This window comes from Aythya marila (genome assembly GCF_965140915.1).
Source record: "Aythya marila genome assembly, chromosome: 1".
Taxonomy (NCBI): Eukaryota; Metazoa; Chordata; class Aves; order Anseriformes; family Anatidae; genus Aythya; species Aythya marila.
The window spans coordinates 165,679,358-165,705,901 of NC_139042.1; the positions used below are offsets into that span (position 1 = coordinate 165,679,358).

Below are 26,544 nucleotides of genomic sequence, written 5' to 3' on the forward strand. Positions count from 1 at the left end.
GAAATAAGACCTGGTAAAACATCCTAAATTCATATACTCTGCTTCTTAAAAATATCAACATAAAACCAATAGAAGCTCAATACCACCAAATTGAAAATACAGTACTATGTTTTAGATTCTAACTGTGATTTCTCTAAAATAAGAGCATTTTATGCTAATGCCTGTCACAGATACAGTGCAAAGTGCTTCAAATGCCAGTTAAGCTCACTGTTAAACTAAGCTGAAACACAATAAACAGGCTTTGAAAAGAGGTTAAATGGTTACTATGGTAATCCCTGACATGGTCTAAATTGGTGTTTAAGAGTTGACAGAGGAAAAAAATTAAGAAAATGACTAACCCTTTTCTTTCTCAGACTGCTATTGCTAAATCTTTGTCTTTAACCTTTTTAAAAATACATCTTTCTCTGGTGTTTCTGGAAACGAAGATGCTCTAGTCTGAAATTGGGTGGGCACAACAATGAGAGGAGACCATAGTCCCACACTGTGCTTCAACCTTTTCCTGAAAAATGTCTTCTTTGCGAGAGCTGGTTGTTCTTTCTGCCTGTTAAAAATGTAGCAGCAATCACATAATGATTTTTCTTACTCTGTCAGTTTGTAAAAGGAGGTAAGAAAAAGAAATAAATTATCACCTTGAACTACTGCAAATCTTTTGCCTATAATCCCAGTGAGAACTGCAACTTTTGCCTCTGGATAATGTATTCACTAGTGCTGGTAGTCAGAAAAATAAGTAGGCACATAAAAGTCCGTGTGGAGAACAATACAGGAGAATTTCATTTATGGCATGTTCTGTGGTACTTCCATGCCAATCAGCAGACTCTGCACATGTGCTTACAAACCCTCTCAGACTGCAGAGTTTTATAACTGGGAGTACCATGAGTTTATGTTTGAATTCTCTGGAATTCCTTCTATGCTTCAGACCAAAACATCTCTTTATGGTGCAGTCTTAGTTTCTTCCCCTTGGAATATACTTCAGCTCATTCAAATGACTGATACCTCAACAAGCTGAATGAATCACCTGCATGTATCTGGCAGAATGCTTCCAGCATCTAAGCAATACAGATTCTGCTTAAGACTTCATAAAAAGATCTCTTACGATGATTTTGATCCCTCTCAGCATATTTCTCCAAAAGTTCCCCAGAACCTTGTTACCCAAATGCTTCTGTGTGTTTAACATCCAAGTCAAATGCTTTTGAGCTCCTTGGTTGATCTGGCTTTTCTCCTCTATTAAACATTTTAAAATAACCTGTATTTGAGCAATTAAGAAAAAAACAAACAACAACAAACATTAACATGAAGAAGGGAATTGCCCGGTATTCCTTCCTTTTGTGTCATAACTTTTGGCAAGGTTGTTAGGAATGTGCCTTGCCTAGAACCATTATTAATATTGTTTTGTGTATAGATTATTAGGAGATATAGAGTACCAAGAGTCAGTGCAGTTTAACCTCAAGATGCCCTTCCACACTTGAGAGTCAAATGGAGTAAGCATGATTTAGACAGTTATGCAATACAAGTTTTTCTGATCTGAGAGAGAATACTACCCAGAATCAATTGGGTCTTGCACAGACAGAATTTAACACTATTATCCAACTCCTGCTTCTTGTCTACTGTCCTCTATACTTGAATTCAATGTCTATAAAGCCAGAGAGTCTGAGGTGAATCAAGACAAGTTCTCTTTTTTTTTTGTTTTGGGGAAGCCAATTACATTCTTTTTGTTATAAAACAAGAATGCCTCTGACCTCTAAGTCTTGGTGCCTTTTCCAGAGAGGGAGCAAAGAAACATAATACTCAACAAATGTATACAGGGGGATTGTCAGCAGTTTGAACATGAAAGGTGAGAAAAGAAATGCAGAATTCTAATAGTCTGAAACAGTATAGACACTGCTCTACTTAAGTCACATAGTTTTATCTTTAAAATTGCAGATTTCAATATCTTCAATTTAAAGAGAAAAAACTAGTTGACTGCTGATTAATTTCATATCAGGCTTGCTTATTCTTAAATTTTAGCTATCTCCCTCTTATTAAGATCTTCAGTTTTGTTCCCTGTCTCATTACCAAATTCAGTTGTTCTTTAGGACAGCTGTTGATGCATATTCAACATCCTGCATTTACAGTATGTAATTCTGCCACAAAATCTGAAAATTAAAACACCCTTAAATTTAACATTTTAGAGTTTTAACTGGGTGTAAGGTGAAGGGAATTTGAGAAAACTTGAACATCATACAGAAAACATAGTGATCCAATATAATATGCAGCTAAATAACGGAGACCTCACATTTTAAAATTTGACACTCTGACAGCATCTCCATAGGGATAATGATACTTTCTTTTTGCAAAGCACTATGATATCTGCAAAGTTGTACAAGAGCTAAGTGTTATTATTAGAGATAGGAAAAGGCCCATTAGATCATCTGTCCATCTCTGATATAACGGCAAATGACAGTGATTTGCTGCTGTGTTTTGACAGTGACATTTGTAAAAATGTCCTTTCCTCTTAACTTTCTGCAAGTTTCAGTGCTGAGGATTCAATAAGCTAGATGGCTTACTAGTTTTGTCAGTCTCCAACTTCTCTGAAACTTACAGAGGTATTAAATAAATATACCCATTTCAGGCCTACTTTTCCATCTCCATCTTTCAACTTTTATTTTTTGAGGAGGAAGGGAAGAATAATCCGCATGAATAACACACTTGTCAAGCTTCACAGAATTGCTCTTCCACTCCCCAGCTGCAGACTGCCTGCTTCTCACCCATCTGCAAGGCAGTACTGTAGCATGTCTCCTGATTGGGATTGTGCATCATGTAGGAGGGAAGCTGTTGTCCACTTTGCTTGTTTTCTAGCAGATTCACACCTCAGAAGCCACGTACAAAATATACACATCACAGCCCACTGTGATACAAACACGCATGCATCGGATAATTCATCCACAGTGGGTTTCTTGTCATATAACGCATGTAGTCTTATGTGATGGCAGTCATAAGAGGTCTGCAGAAGTCTTGGTGGTGGATAGTGGCAGGTCAAAGTTTCTTATTCCCATCAAATAAGGTTCTGCTTCTCCACTGCTTTCAAGAGCAAGAATTGTTTCTGCTCTTCCTCATATTGCCCCTACTCCTAAAAAAATCATTTAAATGCTTGCTGCAACAGTTTTTCAATTAAAGTGCCAATATAACAAAATGGATGGAGAAAAATCAGTTGAAGTATGCAGGAGATGACTCTCGGTATGATTCATACTGCTGTGAGCAAAGAAGAGGTCTGTCTGGCCTTCTGTACCAGAGTGATAACAGATATTGGATGCAGTGTGTACTCAGATAAAGTTAATGGCAGTGACATCTGGTAGATGACACAGAGGAGCAAACTCCTATCATCTGTTTTTTTACGCTCTGTGCCCAAACCATTATATGTCAGACTTGGCAAAAGTGAATAATCTTTCAGTATCTACCACTCTTCCCTCCTATGCTCTCAGTCATAGGAGACTGAAGGACTACTAGATAAATCACCATCACATATTCACAAAGACAGTGGAGCTCAAAGCAGCTAGGGAAAAAGGATTCAAGGTATGTAGCTTGTTAACAGTGGCCTCCCCAACATTTAGCAGTCATTGTACAGACTCATACTTTTCCAAAGCTCTATCTCAGTCATAGCAAAAACTTACATAAAGTCTTGTACCTTCAAAGTGATTCACCAACATAAATATGGTGAATATATGGTGAAGACCTTTCCCAGAAGACAATGGAGTATCAGAGAGACAGCATTCAAATGGCTGGGCTGTGAGAGTTAGAGCTTCAAATATTTCATTAAACCTTCATCCTCCGACATCAATTTCAAGCTCATTTAGAAGAAAGGATGGAAAGTACTGTACAGCTTCATGAGCAAATAGAAGAGTAACAGCTCGTAAAATGATTTTGCCCTCTATGATTACAGTGTTAATTAAATTGTATATTCTATGATGTGCAACAACTGAATTCTACATCAAGTGAAATAAAAATAAGATTTTCATACTCAGTTTGAATGATGTCACCTAGATGGTTCTTTCAAAGTGATTAGTGACAACTGCCACTGATGTGCTTTGGCATAAATCTTATTTTCAGGTCATAATGAAGACATTAAGGATATTTTGGTATGTGATCCTTAATTGCCTACATATTTAGAATTCTAGTTAGTGGTAGGTTTTTAAGAACAGACAAACCTAACTAAATGCTGTAAGGGCTAAAAAGAAAATAAATCATGTCATTCTTCAAATAATGCAGACTACATACAGATGTGCTTTTTAGGGATGAATTCATTATGCAATTACAACATGTAGAATAGTCTACAGAAGATTTTTTGGTAATAGTCATTTGTCATACAATTTTAGATGAAATCCAGTTGCTTAGGGTTTTAATTCAATTTTATCATGTTTTCTTACAATTAGTAAGGCAGGCTGCCATGTGATGTTTATGGTCACTGTCAAGACACACACGTGTTTCTGTTGCTATACATCTACCCCATGTAAATCATGTTAGCCTTTACATGTGCAGTACTGTATTTGTTAATTCTGGAGCCAGAGTACTGCTTGGTCAGAGGTACATCTGCCATGAATTCTTCAAGGTCTGCTGTGGCAGCCAATAATGGGTTTATAGAGATAGGGCCTCTTCCAGTCCTTTCTGTCCCTTGCTAGTTATTGCATAAAATCTACTGGAATTTGTTTGGCATTTTTGCTGCTGAGCAAAGAGGCTGGAACATCAAAGGTGGTGAGGTAGTCAAATCTGGAAATATGAATGACATTTTCTGTGAAATACAGTTCCCCAAACTACTGACAGAGGTAACTCTCTTGGTTCTTGGTAGAGATTTCTTTTCCAAATTGTGCCTTTTAATCTTTAGCTCTGTACTTGGAAGGAAAATGTACCATAAAGCCTGGTTACCAATGTCAGTTGCAGTAAGAGAGCCATGCAAATGCTGTCTCAATGAAATAATTCCATGCAAAATAGTCTTAATGTAGCAGTGACTTTCAAATCAATGCACAGTGGAAGAAATTCATTGGAAATACAGTCTTTAAAAGCAAATATTCAAAATGGCAAGATTGAAATCTACTATTTTGAAAATCTGAGAAGGCAGGATGATTCAGCATTTGCTGTTATTTTTCACAACTTGTAGTCTCAACAGAGTATTCATATATTTTTTTCACTTGTATTACACTAAGATTTCATCCAGAGATTGTCCCTTCTATTATAGAAACTGTGGTTCGAATCCAGAGCAAATTATTAGCTAAATTAGACGAGGAATGCAGACTCAGATTCCTTCTTCTCTCACCAGAGAATTGAAGCATGCTAGCATGCTGTGTAATCTGACTAATATGAGTGGGCAGACATTACGTAGCAATCAAAAGGAAAAATAATGAAAAATTGAGCACAAAATAGTCTTATAACAAGCAAAAAGGTGGATGTGCCAGTATGAACAGCCTCACAGGATACAAAATTTAGTGGTGAAATATTTCCAAAAAGCATCTTGTGTACACATACCATTACACACACTAAATAATGAATGTATTGGATGTTGGCACAGAGAGGAAAATAATAAAAAGTGATTAATATTTGAGAAAAATGTAATTCATTCCAAGGTACCTATCAAATCCATATTCTAATCAATGGATATTATTACATAGAATTTCAATAAAATTGTAAAGTATTTCAATAAAAACCTACTATTATCTTTATATGCAATAAGATGCTTCGAGATGCAAACATTCAGAATTAGTGCCACAAAAAAGCCTAAATGTACACTATTCTTATCATTTAAATGCAAATTTTCTGTATCCAAAGTGCTCTAACTCAATAAAAAGTCAAACTCATGAAAACTTCCCTTAATATGTTGCATAAAGTATCAAAAAGATTGAAAATAGGATTAGCAAAGGAGAATGTACCTTTCAGTGAGTATTCTAAAAGATGCTTATCAAAATTTATCAGGCGAAGTAAGTCTGAGAAATGCTGATAACAGATGGGAACTGTCTTGGCAAAAAAAAAAAATATGTTGCTAGTTTGACTGTTTCTCCCACTGAGTAAAAAAGTATCCTGAAAAATAGAACCAGACAATTTTTCTTACCTCTTCTTTCTCTGCACTTTGCAAGTCCCTCCACTCCTCAGTGACATGACCGAAGTCCACCGTGTTCATTGCAACCTTATATTCCCCTATGATATCATGTTTGGAGAAACGATCAAAGTCATAAACTGCCATCACTAAAGTTTTTCCACCCAGCTCGGAGTATGGCACCTGTAAAGAAGAGAGAATGACAAACTCAGTATCTCAGACAATAAAGATCAGTCCACTACAATGCAAATCTATTTCTTTGGTTTATCAGCTGTCATCTCAGGTAAATTGAAAAGCAGAGAAAATTATGAGGTGTATTTGTTTCAGAGTCACCAGATGCAGTATTTTTCAAGACCAGGCTATGGCACTCAATAGAACAATGTGGCAGCTCACTCATCACTCCACAGGTTTTTCTCATTTTACTTCAAATTATATTGTGGGTGATGAGACTGAAACAGGAAGCCCAATTATTTGCACTGAAGACACATGAACTTTTCACACAGTGGTGTCTTTTCCTCAATAAATCAAGTGTCATCACTCAGAAATGGGTAGCTCACAGACTGATAAAAAACCAGATCTGCCTTACTGTATCTGACACAAAGTAATTAGACACTAAATAGTTTTCTTACAGTACCACTACCTATTACTTGCCAAGGAATATTTTTCATTATTATACTTTTCACACTGCAGACACTTAGGTGCCTATAAGTCACAGTGTACAGTTAGAAATTGTGGTGGCAGAAGGCCAACTTCTGACTAATTCTCCAGCTGTTCTGATGTGTTTCAGACAGATGCTGTGGGTTTGGATGTTTATGAGTCACATTTTTAATATTCAGATGAAGATGTGCAGTTCAGGTAAGCTACACTTGAGTGGCTGTCTGGAAAAAAAATGAATTAGGAATTGTTTGGACTTATATTCAACACTTGGTCAATATGAATATATTCTGCAAGTATAAATGGTTTCCATGGGTTTCAGCAAACATTTCTCTATTAATTGTCTATAAGAAGAGAACTGAAAGCATGGCATTGTCACTGGCCTTGTTAACCGCTATATGTTCTGGTCTGTTTAAACCCTAGGATTATAGTCCTTTGGTACTGTTTAGTTTCTGCTTGCTCTTTAAAATACTTAAGAATGACATGAGTAGTTTTTCTTTTTCATAATATTTTATGTAATGTTTAAAAGAAGCTTTTCAAGTTGAGAGCCAGCTCCAGCTTCCATTACTGAGTACAATAATTTCAATGAGTACAGGGTTGTGTATTATAATAAAAGTAAATAAATATTACAGCAAAGCCTATTTTGATTCTGTAAATTATTTATAGCTTCTAAAAAGCTATGGAAGACAAATTTATGTGGAAGGCAAAATTCTAAATAATTTCACTTTTATTTTTATGCAGCATCAAAAACAGAAGAGAAATGTTCTAAAGCTTCTTTCTCCTCCAGTTAACTATAGTGCCTAATGGATTCTGGTCATTCAGAATGCAGGAAAAGACTACATACATTGTCATTCACTTTTTATCATTAACTTGACCTCAGTGAAGCTTCATTTTTAAAGAAGATCTAGTGGCAATGCTTCCTCCATTTATTACCTCTAAAGCAGCGTAAGCCTACAGCTTTGTTCGGGACAACCAAGGATGTTCCCAGCCCTTGTAAAGGATTGCTCCCTCTCCCTGCTTTCTGCTGTGCTCAGAGGTACTCAGCCTCTTAGTGCAGGTGAGACCTTGCTTAAAAGACACATATAGGAGTCTTTTTCTGGCACAGACAAGTCACCCTTCCAGACACAAACCCTCTCTCTGCTTTGGGACAGATGCAGGAGCCTTTCATTGGGAATCATTTTAATCACCATTGTGGGCCTGGGGAGAAACACTTTTGTCTTTTCCAGACTGATACAACCCAGCTAGGATTTCTCAGTTTCCTTTCACTAGCTCAGTGCAGGTATACAGTTCAGACAGCTGTAGTCTGATGAACACCTAAACCCTGGAATGGCACCATGGGTGTCTAGGAAAAAAAAAAAAAAAAAGAAAGGGGACTAATGCAGGGAACTACCTGAAGAAGATCCTAATCTTGGACCTAGGTCCAGGTATCAAGATGCAATACAGAAGAAAAACTACTCATCTCTTCCACATTAGCCTTTCTTTGGAAGGAAGGCAGACAGCTCACAGCTATGTCCTCGGAGAAGGTAATAAAAAGCCCTGGGTTTCCCTGTGGGCAGCTCTGACTGAGAGATGTGTAAGAGGGCTGCCAGCAGAAGCTGTGACCCACCTGAAGTGGGTCACTGGAGTAAGACTCTGCCCAAGTAAGTGAGATGCTGTCAGTAATTCCCAGGGAAATTATTTATTAAAGTTGCAGCACTAATTAAATGGTCACTTGTCTTCTTTTACTGTAGTCCCAGAACAATGATAGTACTTGGCATGCTCCATGAATTTTCTCTTGAGTACAGACCACAGTACTCAGGGGATGATCAGTACCACATTGGGATGCACCTAAACACTTCTGCCAGGTCTTGCTTGGAAAACACACATTTTTCAGTAGAGTAAAATTTGCTTCTTATGATGTGACTTAAAACAAGTGGACATTATAGTCCAGGAGTGGATGCTCTGATTTATATTTTGTGTTTTCATCTTAGATGATAGCATTATTGGTTCTTGCTTTTCTTTTGTGAGCTGCATGGGTATCTGTAATTTATAACACTGTTTCCTTTTAATACTCTCTTAGGGAAGCTCAAGAAAAAATAACTCCCCACAAAAGATTATTTTTATGGACATTTTCAAGGGAAAACATAAGCTTATATATTCAGTAGTAGTTCTGGCCTCCAGGGATATCTTTCTCATTGAATGATTACATAGCCTGAATCTTTCACTCTTCCTGTTTTCAATCTGTAGCTGTCTTTATAAGATTGGGCATAGAAAGAAAGGCCTAAAGTAACAGCAAAAGAATGTAAATTAGAAGAAGCCCTTTGAAACATGATGAATAGTGTACTTTTACTTTACTTACCTGGGGTTTAGGTATGGCTACAGTTTAAGAAATATACCATCGAGAGATAATGTTGGAACAACTTAAACTTTACAATGTAAGGTATAGCTACATTTATTTAATATGTATATTATTAACCTGAGATATGATTTCTATTCATATATAAAGTAGCATGGTAGAGGATTACTATGACTGACTAGCAAGATTAATCTGCCATACTGTCCTTCATCTATTTACCTTCCCCAAGCTTTTATCTATTTCTGAGGCAAAAAAAAAGATATACTGAAATTCATAGATCAGACTACAAAGAAATTTAAAGAAAATGCTGGTTCAGTGAAATTCATCTGACAGTTGTCAAAATTTTCCTACCTTCTTGTAAGTTTCATCTAGCCATAAAATATGGATCAGATTGTCATAAACCAGGATAACTGAAATGCCTAAAATCAAACCATGCTTTTATACTATTGAGGTCTGCCCCTGAGCTATACCATTTTCATCATAAGATTGAATATTAGAGGTTTCTACAACATGAAAAATGTCACAGTTACTAATTAACTAAGATGTTTGACTTTGTGGTCAAGCATGAGACGCATAGTAGCTAAATAAAAAGTTTCAATAATTTTCAAAAAAATACCTTGAATGTAAATTGCTCATTGAAAACAGGGTTGAGGGTCTTTCTGTGGACTTTTGTCTCATATTTCTTCTTCTTATCAGGCAGCAGGAACACTTTCACATAAGGATCAGATGTACCACCCATATCTAATGCAGGCAGCTCAGCTGCTTGAATAATCCCAACCAGAAGCTGAAAAGACAGAAAAACAGCAGAATGAAATTTCAAATATATATTTATAAATGAAAAACTGTAACAGACAAGTACACATACACACTCTATTTCTGGTCTATGAAAAACTATTCCCCTCGACCTTCAAGGAAGGCAAGCAAAGCAACACTATAGACTTATGAAAACCAATTATGGCAGATGCAGACGGTACAAAGGCTGTGTTTAAGCAGAAAAGAGGTTTTCAAAGGGCAGCTGATTACAGCTAAATACAGACTTCATCTTTTTAAAGACTGCAATCAAATAACTTTCAATTGCTATCGCCTCTTGTGCATTATTTTTCTATGCTGTGCACCATGAATAGAAATCACATTATTAAACAATCAAGAATGTCTAATTTTGACTACAAAATTTGTATTCTAAATCCCCAATACATAATCTCCCCCCCCAACTCCAAAACACAAAAAGGTGATGTATCGAACAGAAGTCCTCAGGTAGAGCTTTACTGAAAACAAATGGGTCTTGCAGTCTTCCTCATATTTAAATTCTCTTGATATGTATGTGGATTTGTTTAGGCAGTAGTCTAAGGACACCATATTAAAAACAAACAAACAAACAAACACAACAACACCCACCATGAAAACTGACATAAGGTAACTAAATCCTAATAACAATTCTTAATCTCACTGTAAGACAGAAAAGTTAGTTTCTTAAATCTTTTACATACTTTTAAAATAGGACTGCAGCACACTTGAAACTTGTAAATGCCATGGTCATTTTTTACTGTTACAAATGAAGTCATATGTTATGTTATGTTGTCTAGATATCTCAGAGTATATTAGGCTACATCAGCATAATGGAGTTAAGAGAAAGAAAATATTTTTAATTCTGATTTAATAGACATGAAACTAAGGTAAACATTCAAACGAGTCTTCAAGGTCAATTTGGAGACAAGTGATTAAAAACTGGAAAAAAAATCAGAAAATACTTTCTTCTAAATCAGTGCTTCAGTCATAATGTATTGTCTCCTCTCATGGATTAATTTTTTAAAATTGGAATCAGAAGCTCTAACAAACAGAATACAGAACACTATAGTCAATGTAGGAAAGAAATTCCTGCCTTCTGAGAGTCTTCTCAAAGTTGGACTACCTTTTTCCAATTGTAAATTCTCCATATGGCCTGCATGTTTTCCTACTTATGGGCCTCTTAAGCTCCATGAAGCATTTTCCTTTAGCTATATGAAACACTTTTTCTCTTCTCTCTTGTTCTTATTCTAGATGCAAAGTATTTTATAAATACAAGAATAGGCTCAGAATCTTTCACATCAGAGAGTGAAAACCAAATCTATTCCGTCTAATTAACAAGCTGGAAACATAATTCAATTAATTAATTAATTAATTCTCCTTTAAAAATTGTCTCTGTAAAACTGAAGCATCATGCTAGAGAGTAATTTGGTTATCTTGTCTTCGGTCTTAACCCTGTTAATAATCACAATTTTAGTTTGCAGTTTCAAGCAATACCAAAACTATACCATAGTCTGCCAACTTAAATCCCCTATTCTACTCTTTCATATAATCTATTCTCAGGCAAATTCCAAATTGAAATGCATTTTAGAGCAGCAAAATAAAATAGGAATCCATAACTCAAAGAATTTACTATATTAATTACATACTATACACTTTAGAGATTTGTCGCTTTCCCCTCCTATGTCATTTTGTAAAATGTAGTTCTCAAAATCTCAAAATTTCCTTTAAAAAGAAAGTTCTTTTTCATATTCTGAAGAAACTGAAATCACTTTGTCAGAACACAATTGCAACTTTCTTTTCCTCCCCTCTTCAGATCTTCTGCTTTTGAAGGGCTTAATGTTTCACGCTGATTTCACAGTGGTTTCAAGGGGGATCAGTTTGCCACAGTGCATGGCCAGAGAATTTTCTTTGGGAGTCAAGGGAAACCTCCTTTAACTACATGTTCTTGAAAAGCTTCAAACTCTTTTTATCTCTTGTGTTTAAAAACAAATACTGGGAGTCAGAAGATGGGGGAAATATTATAATAGCTTTGTGCAAATATCCTGCTGCTGATAGCATTTTTTTTCTAAATTTCTCTTATTTTCTTTCTGTTGTAACATGTAAGTGCACTGCAATCCATGAACAGCTTAAAATAAAGAATATGAATGTGGAAATAAATCACACGTATGTGTGGAAGTCAGTTCAGATGAAGAACGAGAATTAATAAGGATTTAAGTTCAGCATATTTTTTTTTTTCACTAAACAGAGAAGAATGATGTGTTTTTTTGACTGAAGTTGTCAAAAATAAAACACAGGCTGTGTATTTTCAAGTTCACTGAAAGACATGGAGTAGAAGTGAAAAAGTAAGATGTATTGGTGTGCTTTGGTCTGAAGTTAAGCACAATGAGCTTTAATATCTGTCTATTAGTTGGTTGAATGGGTCAATTGTACATCCAAATCACATTATGTTATCTGTTGCTACTGAAAACTCGGGGAAGTATGCCAAAATTTGGTCTTAATATCTTCAGAGTATGGCATGAAATTAATATCTGTCCTTGGCTGGAGATCCTTCCTGTCCAACTGTCCTGTTCTTTGGAGGACAGAACTTTTCATTTTGATTTCAGTTCCAAACAAAGTTGTCTTTAGCAAATATCTGTACTTTCATGGAGAGCAGCAGAATTTGGGATTGCTAGTTAGTAGGGCAAAGATGACATGATGCAGTGAAAGAAAGCTACTTCTGGTAATCTTACAAACTTGCTAAAAGACCCATTGATGAATCAACTTATTTTATGTCTCTATCCCCCTGCCCCTCCATCTTTTTGCTTGTGTTTTAAATATGCAGAGGCAGAAGCTATCTTTTATTGGTTACATGTAAATGCTGTAGTAGAATGTGGCTTTACATTGTTTGCTGACACTTTAATATGTTATTAAAAATTAGATAAAACTGTCTTCAATTTTGATTAAAGGTACAAATTTAGAGTACATTGAACACCTATTTAGTAATATTTCTGTCATGAATCTTCAGTCTTGCTTCCTCCCTTTATTCAGTGCAAGCTATATTTACCATATCTACATGTATAACTTCATTTTCCCTTGCCCACAGAGAATCGAAATGTTACAGGTTGGCTGTTTCAAACCTGATTGTTCTGGAAGTCATAATCCAAAGAATATTGGATTTTCCCTAGTTTCTCCACTTCTTTGGGTTCTTCTTTCTCTTCCCCATCAGTCAGCCCAGTCTCAGCATCATCATCCTTAAGAGCCTAGAAAGAAGGAATATAAAGTTAATAAATAAGGCTAACTCTTAAACACTGGTTTAAAACAGACACTGTCCTCAAATCTATTTTGAAGCCATTAAAAGCAAGCATGACAGCAGAAATCCAAGTATGCAGTTTACATACATATTTAAACTATTTAAGTTGCTCAAAATGTTATAAACCAGCAAGCAAGCAATGGAAGTAGGAAGAAAGCTTCTTGAAATATTACAAGCAACAACTGTTATAAAACCTGAAAGTAAAAAGGAAATATCAACTTGATATCAAAGAATTCTTCTGGGCTCACACTGTCTCTTAAAGAGGCACAAGGAGGCAAACATGCTATTAAATATGCAAAGTCACGCATTCACTCAAGTTAAGGATATCTTGGCAACGTGAAACCTAGTTGTGCATGCTGTGAATTGTTTGCAATTGGCAACACACTTCTGTAGGCTTGCTATGATAAAGAGCATGTGTTGTGGATGTATTCTTCCTACAGTCATATGCCAAACATTTCTCATGTTTATTTAGAATGAATATGGAAGCAGAGGTATCACCATGCCATTAGCAAGTGCATGTTTCTCCTTTTCCCTCCCTCCCGAGACCAATTTCGCTTTTATTCATTCTTGCTGTAAAGCTTAGCTGAACCAAATTGATTGAAAGCTGATTGTGCTTTGCTTGGAAAGAAATACAAACATAAGAAATACAGAACTCTGTACAGTTTTGCCTATTATATAAAACCTGCTATTTTTAAAGGATGCAGCAGTTATCTTAGTTTTTATACATAATGAAAATACTAAGTAATGCCATTATTTTTGCTGTACCAGAAAGCAGAAGCATTTGCACAGTGAAAAAGGGAATTTATGCCATTATTAAACCATAAAAAACTGTACCTAACAATGTAGTTCTTATTCAAGCAGATTCTTTACCATGTAAGAACTGAAAATGGGCAAAAGTGATGAAGAAAATAGTGAAAAAATGAGGAAAATGTGAAAATAAAATTTAGATTGTGAAAGCAAAGAATCAATACTGAGAGCATTCATCTAGAGTTGTGATTTGCACAGTATAGTGTGAACAATATAAAAGTACCTTCAATATCTTGCACAGACAGACTATTAAGTGCAAGAAAAAGATTTGCTCTGTTATTTTTTATTTTTTTATTTTTTATTTTTATTTTTCACAATGTGAGGCAGTCTGAAGAAATCTACAGCATTTAGACACAATAGGTTGCAGCTGGAGCTCTATATCTGAAGAGGCAGCGAGGCTGGAAAGTAGCAATACCCACAGCTGAAGGTGGCTTGTGAGAAAAAAAAATGCAGAAAAGCATTAACATTCTCACTCAGCCATGAAAGCTGTGGGGGCCACACAACAGTTATGTGGGTGTGGTAAGAGGAAAGATTGATCTCTGAAGTAGAAAATGTTATTTTTCAGAAACCGGATCTAAAATTCAAAAGGTCAGACTGAAAACTGTACAGTATTAAGTAATTATTTTTCTACTTTTTGAAAAAAAAAAAAGATAGAAATTTAGCTGGCATAGCTCAACTGAAATCAATGCAACAACATTGATTTATGCAAGCAGAGGAGCTGGGTTACAGTTAAATACCTGAATGTTAGTGAGTGATGGACTCTTTACTGGGAACATAAATTACGGCGTACCAGCATGAGGTTGGTGGGAAAGGTTGACAGTAGATGAGAATCACCTGTAATGTTGGAAAAGTAATACTTCTGAACTAAACCAATTCTGTTTGGAAGGGCTGAACTGCCTGATATTAATGTTATTTTGAGTTATTTTAATTGCTGAGCTGCTAGTGAGTTCCCTGGCTGTGGCACAACAACATTTTTGTTAACACAACAACCAAGATGGCACTTAAAAACCTAATAGGTTCTATGGCAAGAGGATAATGTTGGAACAAAGCCAGTCTGGGGCACAGCCCCTTCAGGACCATACACCAGACTTTCAGGATATGGAATGGTGTGATTATATCAAGCATCTTGCTTTCACTGGTAATAAAAATAAGGTTGAGATTCTGTGATCACACACACACACACACACAAAAAAAAGATGTGACTCAGTCGAACTGAAACAACCACATTGATCTGAGCCTGGAGACAACAGGAAGCAATAACTCAGAGTAGGATGTTAACTCCAGGATCCACTGCTCTGAATCATCACAGTATTGTCCTAGCAGAGGACTCCATGATAAAGGAGTGATAAACAGCTTCAGTATATCACTGTATCTGGGATAAGTACTGGCCTTTCTGCTATTACATCTACTTTTGACCTGGATTTTGTTTGAGCAGAACAATCCTGAAGCCTTTCCTCAAGAATAAAATGGAGAATGCAAAGAGAAACTTCTGTGTTAATTTCCAGCTACAAGGCATCTGTAACTATTGCATCAAGGAAAAAATTACATATCCATGCTCTCACTAGAAAAACTATATACTCTTCTGCATAGCTGATCAAACTGGGAGATGTTCCAAAACTGTGTGTATCTCAGAGTGATTTTTTTTTTTTTACTATGTCTAGAAATTACAATGGGAAGTTAATGTCCTTCTTGCAAGTGAGTTCTGAAGTGCAGGCACAAAACATTGCACAATTGGGAAACTCTTCTCCATAGCTTATCAGAGTCCTATTGGAAGGTGAAAGCTATTTCCCAGGAGAGATGGAAAATGTTTCATATTACTCACATCAGCTGAGTGGCTATATTGTTCTTGACCTTGACTCAGATACATTGAAGAACTAAGAAACACTAAGAATAAGATGGTGTTCAGATTTGGCCAAGGTTTTGGAGTCAGGGGAGGGAAGAAATAACAAATGGTTATTTCTAAAGAAATCAGTATATAATAATTTTTACCTTCAGGAGAGGAATTTGCTTTCAAACTAAAGGCCAATGCTTCAAGAAGAAGCTGAGTCAAAGGAAGCACAGAAGTTTCTCATGTGTGATGCAGCTGCTGTGTTCCAAAGAGGAAGAAGAATTGGATTGCTTCAAAGTACTTGAAATATCCACAGGGATTTTCATTTTATATTGAGATTTTCTGAAAGATCAATATTTAATGGAATAGTACTGCAACCCACAATTTATAATACATTATATCACACTATATTGAATCTTATTTTTGTACTGCTACAATCAATTAAAATAAGCAGCTATATTTTATTGGTTTTAGAATCAGTAAAATGTTTTTAATTATAAGCCAACTTTCTCCTGAAGCCTCTTCATCTGACATGACAGTGATCAGAAAGCCTGGATTTCAGTGCAGAGGAATATAAATCTTACTTTTCCTTCTATTTCTTTTAATTCTATGACATTTTAATACATTTTCTGCATGTGTGTGTGAAATACACATCACAAAAATCTGTTATAACATCATGTTGGTAAACAGACGTATTTTTTCTATGTTGGGATGAATGTGAAATTTGCTCAAGTGAATGTATGCAGAAATAAACAGCACTGAAAAATCTACATCCTCTTACATGTATGTAAGTCGCTAAAAAATGCATGTTTACACATAAGTAGGAACGTACAAAAAAAAGTGTTGGTTCATTGTGAGGTGACGCTTTCACATCAAATGAAATCAGCAAATGGGAAAAGTTACGTTGTGCCAAGGACTGTGCCAGAGCCATTCAATATATGATATGTTTTCTTAGAGCTGGAAGACAAAATGAATTCTTTGAGCACCCTCTGATTTAATCCATATTTGAATGAGATCTGTAACTAGTTTGAACCAAGGGTACAGACATAAATTTACATATGCCATTAGGAGTTTCGTTTCTGTGCCATGCTTAGTCAATTTTTCCCAAGCTCATCTACACTGCAGTGGTTCCTACAACAAATAGGGCTAAATTACAGCAATCTGAGATCCACAGTTCAATCTGCTGGTTCTTTCTTCACTTCCATAACATAATTAAGGGTGGTTTTACAGTCTCCTCTTTTCTTCTGGGTTGTTAAAGAAAATGCTTCGTTTTCAATTTTTTGTAGTTTAATCTTTTGCATAAAAACTAGAAAGAACAAAACAAAGCACTGCTTTTGATCACAGTTCTACAGACTCCAGACCTTGCAGTGGGTTTTTGCATTTCCTGGGCTTCCTCCCTGCTCCACTCCAGCACTCAAGAGAAGCCTCTTGATGATGACACTGCTTTTCTGATTCTTTGAACATCCCTTGCTTCCAGCTCAGTTCCACCAACGGCTACGTGCCCTGTCACTGCTATTCACCACAAACCACAAGATATTCTGGGCATTTAAAAAGCTTTACATATTATTTTATTAACTCCCTCCCAACAGTGTATTTTCTTGCCCTCTCTACAGCAAAGCAGAGGCCACAATTCCATCTGAGTCACTGTAAGGATGTGAAGAAGGTGTATACACCAAGAAGGTGTATTTTGCTTTTTGATTCTGGTCTCAGTTATCTTTGTGTCTCATTGTCAATGCCTACTTCGAAATCTGTTGAGGACAGCAAGCAGAAACAACGTGTTTTACTGTTGTATGTATGGAAACACTTTTAGCAGTGTTTTAAGGTTGCTTACATTTGAGGGGTGACCTGTGGTATCACTTTTAAGGAAGCAAGTTACCAGTAAACCAGAAGACATGTTAGATAGGAAAGAATAACTATGAGTGCTCTAAGGTTATTTGTGGCACAGTGCATGCTGCAGTCTGAGTTCTTTTTACATCTGTCCTATCAATCAGTCTTCTCGTTCATGTGGGGCGGAGGATTTTTCTTAACATGTGAGTGATGCCCAGCCCTCAGGCTTGTGCAATGCCTGCTGAGTTGAAAGGAAGAAAACAATATTATTTTGTAGCGAGAATGTTCTGTGCCATGTCTAACAACAAATTTATCAGAAAGGCAATTTTTCCTTCTATTGATGTCCACACCTAGGAATGGCTGCATTTCCACTAATGGTGGGTGGTTCACCTCTTATCAATTTTCACATTTGAGTAGACCACAATTCTGATGTGGCCAATTTTTATTGGGAAAAAGAAAAGCCTTTAAAAATTCCTGGCTGATCCCCTATCACAAAACAGAAAAGCCTGCAATTGTAACACATTCTCTATCAGAGTCCCTCAGAAGGAAAGACAACATTTCATTCTTTCAGCATCTGCCTTCTCTCCATGAATTAATTTAGAGAGCATGTTGTGCATGGGTTTCCAGTGGCTGAGCCAGGCTTTGGTCACTGTGAAATCTACTTTGCCATTACTGCTGTAAGACTGTTGGCCTTACACATCAGCAGTGGGCCACACCAATGCACAGAATGAGCACAACCCTGCTGTGTCCAGGATGCGATGCTTTGACATTACTTCCTTGCTTGTTATCCAGGTTTTAAATGGTCTGCTGGATTAGTCAAAAGCTTTCATTCTTTAGGAGCTCAATGACACAAGGCCATCACATTCAGCTTAAGAGCTCCTTGAATTGTTGGGGTACTGAAGTACTTACTACCTTTGGTACTTACTACCTTTGGTTCAATGGAGGAATACAGCAAAAAGTTGGAACTAAGTCCCCAAATCTTTTTTTTTTTTTTTTTTTTTTTTTGTAGACAATGTTTATTTGCTGAAAAGAGATGCAGTCAGGCTCAACCTGGGGGCCTATTTTGGAAGTTCACCTGGTGGGTCAGGGCTGTGCTTTTAACACAGGGCCCATGTGCATGAACAAAAAGAAGCAAACATTTTTGCAAGTATGCTAGCATGCTCTGCCCCCACTTCCCATATGGCATTGGTTTGTTTTGCTATGCAGCAGGCTGTGAGTAGGAGGCAGATTTAGGCTGCTTGGCCAGTGCATACTGCTCAATCAATTGTTCTTCATCCTCCCCAAATGAATGGCAAAGGGCCAGATGGAAACATGCTTTGGGATAGAGCTGGCTCCTGGGCATGGGAGGACCACTCTGAGTACTAAATTTATTTCTGTTTGAGAAATTTGTCATACTATATAATTAGTGCTACATCTATTTAACAGTGAAAATTAATCTAAATATAGCCAGACATGATTTATTGGGTGCCACATTGATATACAGAAGAAAAAGCTGGCAAAGAACTGTCCTTTTTGCTTATTTGCATAAAAAGAGATAATCTTTGACCATCCTCTCAACAGTACTTTGTCAAGACCCAAGATATTCTCATGCTTTAAGGTTATTCTGCTATTCATACCTATTATCCACTATTTTGTTTGTAAACAATAAATTCCTTTGCTTAAAGGAATTTAAACACCAATAGGTTTTGAAATACACACATTATTGATATGAACTGCTGTTCCTTTTGTAGGTTATTCATTTCTGCTAACTTCAGGCACTTAGTGTAAGAGTTTAGCTCTCCATATAATCAGTAGATACAGGTAAATGTGTGATTCAAATCACTTAATTTACAGAATAATTGCATATTTCCTAGACACCATTCATTAGAAACCTGCAGACTCTGGTCTTGAATAAAGAGTTCAAAACCTGGTCTTTAATCAAGAGAATGCAAGAAAAAAAATCTTAACTATGGAAGCTTTCAGTAGCAAGACCTTCAGGATAGAAAACAAGATGTAAGAAAATGAGTAGGATCCGTATCTTCATATAATTCTAATATTACAATAGGTTACAATAAAAGTAATTAATTATTTTACAGGACAAAAAGGAGGAAAAAAGAAACTAAGGAAGCAGGCAAAGCAAGCTTCTATGTCTTGTTGTGAATGGCTGAGAAGAAGAGATAGGAATGCAAATAAACTCAGACTTGTGGCTTACAGCTGTTCCTTTCATAATTTCCAGGTTCTGAAGTCTAATATAAATCTGAGCTAAATAAGAATATTGCAGAAAACCTGCAGAACACAAACACTCATATATAGCACTGTATCTTCATAAACATTCTGCTTTCACATTTTTCAGGAAGTTTTATGCATCCTGCACAGTTGGTTTCTGAGACAGGTGTTGAAAAAAAAATGTGTTGAAAGAAAAAAAAAAACAGGATGCTTGCTCAAGCCTGAGGTTGAATTAATACACAAATGGGGCCCAATCAATCCATTTTGACTATTACAGTATAGTTATTGTTCTTGTTTTTGATGAATGTCTTGTTCACTTTATTTTTGACTAGTTTTCTGCACTGTACTGGATCTGAAGCACATATTGTCTTTCTGAGTGTGAATAGGAGATACTTCATTACTTTATGGATAAGCCATGGTGAACATTAATGTCAACATGGGCTGAAGATGCCAACAAATGGGAATTGGCTTGGTGAGACCAGCAGACAGCACCGTGGAATAAATACACTGACTATTCTCTAGGCATTCAACAGGGAAAACAAATAAACACACAAGCAAATATTGCAGAAAAAAAGACCAGCAATGGACTTCCTGTCCCCCAACAAGATCCTATTGGATTATATCTGTCAATAAAGGCTTGGGTTCCCTCAAAGGAAATCCAGGCTCTCTGGAATTTGTTTCAGATTTTCCCCAACTTCATTTTTGGTATCTTCTTCACTGGTAGTTCACAGGTCAACACATTACTTTGAAACATTTCTGAGAGCACCTTAAAAAGATTTTCCCTTCAGTATTTTGTTTCTATGAGGGAAAGGGTGTTTACTGCTCAACAGCTAAAATCAAAAGGTGAAGTAGTCAAAGAAAATCATTACATGCTGAAGTTTGGTTGAGTGAAATTGCAACACTCACTATCATATTACTGTATAATGCCCCATAATTTCACTGCTATTAATACATGAAAATTAAACAGATGAAGTTATGATGAAGTTAGTACATAACCCCAGTGGAAAGGAAGGCCTACATAGAGGGAAAAAAAGCATACAGAGGAATCAGTGATAGACTGAAGGCCACAGTAAGTCAGCAGCACAGTCAAGTACATACTTTATATATTCCAGGGTATGGTACATATACCTGATACAAATTCTCCTCTTTCGCCTAACAGACACATCCACTGTAAAACAAAGATCTTTCACTAGTGACAGTGTTTCACCTTGATGCAATGAAGAATGACTGAGATATTAAATCTCCTTCTCTACAAATGCTTTGTGACCTAATAAAAGGTACAGACAACCACAAAAATCATTCTCCAAGCAATAGGGGTAAATTTTACTATTTTTTCAGTGTTGCTGTTCATGACTGAAATGATTAAGTCTATTCCTTTTCATCAGCACAGGCTGTGCTTAAGCAAGTATCAATGCATTAAATTCAGACCCAATAAATCAGCAGCAAGAATAGTGTCTAGAACTGGATGTTTGGGGCTTTTTTTTTTTTTTTTTTTTTTTTTTCCTTGAGGGAAAAAGTAGTGGCAGCCCTGCTGGAGGCATGGCAGAGACTGGAAAGTTACAAAGATAAAAATTGTGAAGAGAAGATCTCATAAAAGCACTAGCGATAGTGGTTACTCAGGTGCACCAACAGAAATCTGCAGTAAGATCACTTAAAGCATGTGCATGGTGTATAAAGAACTTAAAGCATGTGCACTATATTGAGATGATAGGAGAGCCCACAATAAATTTCATGAAGTACCAATAATTTTAGCGACACTAAGAAAAAGACAGTAAAAATATATACTGCTTTTGTCTACTTTTGATATGGTGACATTTATACAAGAAGGAAGTAACTCTAGCAAGTTATTTTTAGGTGCCTATCAATTTTAAACTTGAGCTTTCTAGTACAGTTTGATTTAATATTTTAACTAAAGAAAAAATGACAACCTCTTTTCTCTATACCTCTGCTAGCTTCCCCCCCACCGAGAAAATACCCAATCAGTTTGGTTCAGCTTCTTGATGTGTGTATCAAAGCTACTACATATAAATCTCAGCTGAGGAGCCAGCGCTGTCAGAAGACTATATGTATCAGAGCTTTAGACTAGGTGCGTCCAAATAGTGAAATAAACCTACCGCAAGTGACAATCCAGAACAGTCATGAGACACAACATAGACAAGGAGGACATAGAAGGAAGAAATAAAAATTAAAACATCCACATACAAACATTACTAAAAACCACGGAGAAATGACCTTTTTACAGTAGTACATTCTTATAATAATTTGCCTCTCCAGAAGGAATCATGCCCTCCCCCTAGCCCTTGATGGAGCTGTGTGCTCTACTTGAATAAGTAACCACTTCCTGCAGTAGAATTTTATTTAAAGATTGAAAATTTAATCTTTATTTTATCTCTTCTCCAACTTTACTGCAACCAAATTTGCAGTATCTTTACTTATGTCAAGCTATATGGCTCTATAAGGGTGTGCAGGTCAGCGTGGGCACAAATAAGGGAGAAGTTCTCTTTGACAAATGAAACCAGGCTAAGATGGAAATTATACTTTCAGAGGCTGATACTTTCAATTTGCCAAATGCTGCTCCCTTTCAAGTTCTGTTTGCCTAGGGAACTAGGATCTTGCAAGATGCCAAGTGCCTATCAACTGCTATTATGTACTCTCAGCTGAAGGCAGCAGGTAATTAGCACTTGCACGTTCAGGCCTAACGATGACAACTAAGCTTTTTGTTTTTTGACAACATTTCAGATCTTTGGTACTGTACATTGCCCTTTATAAAGAAACCTAAAAGTTTTTTTTTTTTTTTTTTTTTTTTTTTAACCCTTTATATTTTATAGCAGAACCTCTAAAGTGGTTCATTTCTCTTTACTGAAATATTGCTTATTTAAGATTGCCTGTAAGAAAGATAAGAAACCATGATTCAGCTTTTTATCATTTTTTCCCATGAAAAATAAACTCCATATTAATTGCATAATGCAATTTTGCATTTAAAATATTTATTTGCCAAGAACCCGTGGTCATTTATCCAGGTCCTAACGAATATAATTAAAAACACTGAATAATATACTGTAGATGCAACAGTGGCCTTAAATAATATGAAAAAAAACCTCCACATAAATTGTACATTATTTATCCTACAACAAAGTGTTAAGTTTGTTATCATTAGTAACATTTGTAGAACACAACAAACGTCACAACGATTTTTTCCACAAACATAATCAAAGAGTTCTTCCAAATTATGCTTGCTTCAATGGGAAGAAGTTGGCTAACAGTAGCCCAGGGTGACCCAGCAATTGACGATATGATTTTCCATGTGTGGCTGTGGGGAAATATCTCACAATTACTTAATAACAAGAACCAGAACAATATCTATAATTCAAATAAAGGGAATTCTTGAATCCTAAACCAAGGTGCTTAAAGAAAAGAGGTTTCACATTTGTCATACAGAGAAAACAAAATCAGTAAAATACAAAAATCTTTTTCAAAGGAGAACCCAAAATTTCTGTTGTCTTCTGAGCTCAACCTCACTGAACTTGGAACAGGTGCATCTTCATTAGTGATTCTGTGTTCGAACAAGGTTGTTTCCAAGTATGGATTTGCCTTGTATCTATACTTGGGAGTTTTGCACTTCAATACACCTGTGTGACATATGAATAACATCTTTCTTCCTGGTGGAACCAAGGTTGAAACTGTGTACCTGGGTGCTGTCTGAAGTGGTCTACTTGCAGTGTGGATGCAAGGGACTCTGCTACTTCTGCTCTTTACCTGTGTAGGAGTCTGTGAGTTGTGGTAAGACAATCTGGTATGGCTGTAGGGAAATATGTTTTGTATTTCCTACTGGCTGTAGACACATGACTACACCTGGAACCTACAACTGGTGTGACCTTTATTAGCTGTAGTGTAAGCCTCACTCTTTCCTTTGCCACTCAGATGTTGACAGTGTGTACAATGGCCACTACAAAATGTTGATACATACAGCTTGAAAGTAATGAATTTTGCCAAAGTTTGGTGTAGTGTATAACCTAGAAAATTTAACTACTGTCTAATACATTAACATTTCAGTAGTGGCTATTGCAATGAACTAGTATGAACAGGTAAGAAACAACTGAATTTTTAGTATTTTTCTTTTCTTACTGTCCACTTAGCAACAATAACAAAAACTGCCCTCTTGCGTGATGTTCGAAACTTGATATAGCTCTGATAGCTCTGCACCTTTGAAGTGTATTCATTGTTTTCCTCCCCTTACCTGAGCTCATTTCACACTCCACTTAGGTGATCCAGCTGCAGTTGGCCATCAAACTTGCAAGGTCTCCGCACCCATCTTTCTTGCTTTCCTCCTATCATATCTCACATACTTGGAGAATCGTGCTAACCTGTTCCAAGACTCTTGAAGACTGGGTGATGAGCTGTATCCATTGCTGCTCCATCACTGTATAGTGGGATCCCACCACTGGCTCTGGTCTGCTCTGTTCACCTAGCTACTGTACTCTAGGGTTTTCTTCTTGGACCTTGTTCTTGATCTAATTACACTAGTCCCCAGGTTCCCAGGGTTCCCAGGTTGTACTAAAAAACTTGCTTTCAGTCCAGCTTTCTTCACACACTATATTGTGTCCAGCTTATTGAAGGAACTACTCATTCCTTACCTTGCTTTTATCTTCTTTCTTTGGCTGGATAAGCATTTCTGGTTTGCTCTGGCTTGGTTTGGAAGCACAGACACATGTAATATCTTTACAATAGTCTCCTACTGAAGAGTTTTGCAAAGCAGTTCTCTAACTATTCTCAGAACTTTTTTTTTTTTTTTTTTTTTTTTAATGCAGCCCTTTGTCTTAGCTTAGGAAATATGGCATTACATTAAGGACACATGAATTCTTCACATTTATTTCCCCATTCTTCTGTTTATTCTTAACAGTTTTCCTTATGAATTCTTAGCAGCAGAATCATCAGGAAGGACAATACTAAAACACTGGCAATATATATATATATATACACATACATATTTATATTTTTTCTTTCAGGAACATATTAATTAAGTCTGTGACACTGAGGATTAGGTCCTGTAACCTTCTGCTTCTCTTGCATGAAACAGATCTAAATGACAAGTTTTCTTGCCCTCATGAAAATGATACTACTCAAAGGACATTATACTAATCTTTTCCTCCAAGTTACTCCATTGACTTACAGCTACAAGTACGTTCTGCTATCTTTAATCTCCTCCTCTCTAACACAAAATAAATTCTCCCAGCATCACGGTGCTGAATGATCCATGCTCTTTCTTTTTGATTGTTTTTCCTTGTTTCTGTGCTTCTCATTTTCTCCTCTAAATTGTTGTTTGTTTCTCAGTTGAACTTATGCTTTTGTGTAAAAAGAGATTTAGAGTACAGATCTGTTTGTTTATCATTGATGCTCAGAACCCGTGCTAGAAAGATATACAAATGTTGTACTTGGTCTTGGTCAAAGCCCTGAAAAAGGACAGTTGAAAATTGCACACATTTACTGCATTTTTGGGACAGCCAAGATGCTGTCAATAAACTTGTCCCTTCCAGATGAGTCACTACATGCCTGCCCATTTTTTTAGCAGAGAAGAGAAACTGGTTGACTGCTTTATCAGTGATGCCATACCCATATCCATTTGTTTGTGATACTACTGAGAAGATGCTGACGATCAGTCCCCTCTCCACAAAGCCAACATTGAGGCAATAACCAAAACATTTTTGTAGACACATTCTTCAAATACAACTCAAGAATTGAAGAAAAGGAGAGGTACTTTACCTGGTCTTTCATGGTTTTCCCTAAATCTTTAACATCTTTCATGTTAATAGCATTCTTCCCTCCCTTCTCCTTTCCCTTCTTCTTGTTCTTCTTTTTGAACAAGCATTTCTTACAGAGACAAAAGCAGCAGGTAAGGATTAATAGGACTGCAACTATGGCTATGGCTATTAAGGCCCAAGGTGGCACTGGAAGAGAAAAAGAAACACACACAAAAAGAAAGTGGTAAACTGTTAGTAGGGTTAAATTTAGAATCAAGAACATTTATTTCACAGCTAAGCCTTTTTCAAAGAAAATACCTTGCAGAAATACCTGAAATTCATTCTAAAATATGCTGTCATTAGTACAGTTCTCCCAACCAAGTATTTGCACACACAATGCCAATTTAACTTATCTATCTATTTATGTGCTAGGTGACACAGATCAAACTACCTTGCAGCTATTTTGATTAATTGACCATCTGAAAACAATATGTCCAAAATATTTACACTGTGCAAATCTGTAAAATGCTTGACACATTTAGGCAATCAGTTGCTTCTTTCTTTAATCATTTCCAGATCCCACCTGGCATTGTATCATGGTGGAATAGGGTGGAACTGACAGGGAATTTCCTGTTTTCAGAACAGCATCCATTTCAAGCAGTCAAGTTTTGATGAAGAGCCCTTCTCCTCTGCCCACTGTTGTACCTGACAGACTCACAGACTCCTCACAACAGATGAATGTCGAGGCCACCAGTAAACACTGACCAAGGGCACAGGACTGTCAAACCAAGGGCGTTTGTGCTATTAGTTATCATGCCCTAACACTAGCAGAGTTTTAGTACATAACTGTATTTTCACCTATAGTTTCCTACCAAGAAAAGCACAGTTCAAAGTTCGGATACTTCATTCAATCCAGGATGCTGCACATAATTGTAGTATGAATAAATAATACAGAACACTTACTATGATAAAATGGTCTTGTTAAAAATCAGAGTTTTGGAAAAAAACGAATTAACT

The 26,544-nt window shown here is 36.4% G+C and overlaps 1 protein-coding gene across 3 annotated transcripts in view; it reads right to left on the reverse strand.

Annotated features, from left to right (window-relative positions):
• SYT1 (synaptotagmin 1) overlaps nucleotides 1-26,544 on the reverse strand; it is a 356,515-nt gene that overhangs the window by 68,842 nt on the left and 261,129 nt on the right. For 2 of the 3 annotated variants that reach the window (XM_082756416.1, XM_082756417.1), the window contains exons 4-7: nucleotides 25,550-25,734; nucleotides 12,950-13,072; nucleotides 9,664-9,831; nucleotides 6,074-6,241 (exon numbers count right to left, since the gene is read on the reverse strand). In XM_082756416.1, the coding sequence (XP_082612542.1) occupies nucleotides 6,074-6,241; nucleotides 9,664-9,831; nucleotides 12,950-13,072; nucleotides 25,550-25,734 (644 nt within the window). The remainder of the gene's footprint in view (nucleotides 1-6,073; nucleotides 6,242-9,663; nucleotides 9,832-12,949; nucleotides 13,073-25,549; nucleotides 25,735-26,544) is intronic. The other variant, XM_082756418.1, reaches the window with a different exon arrangement.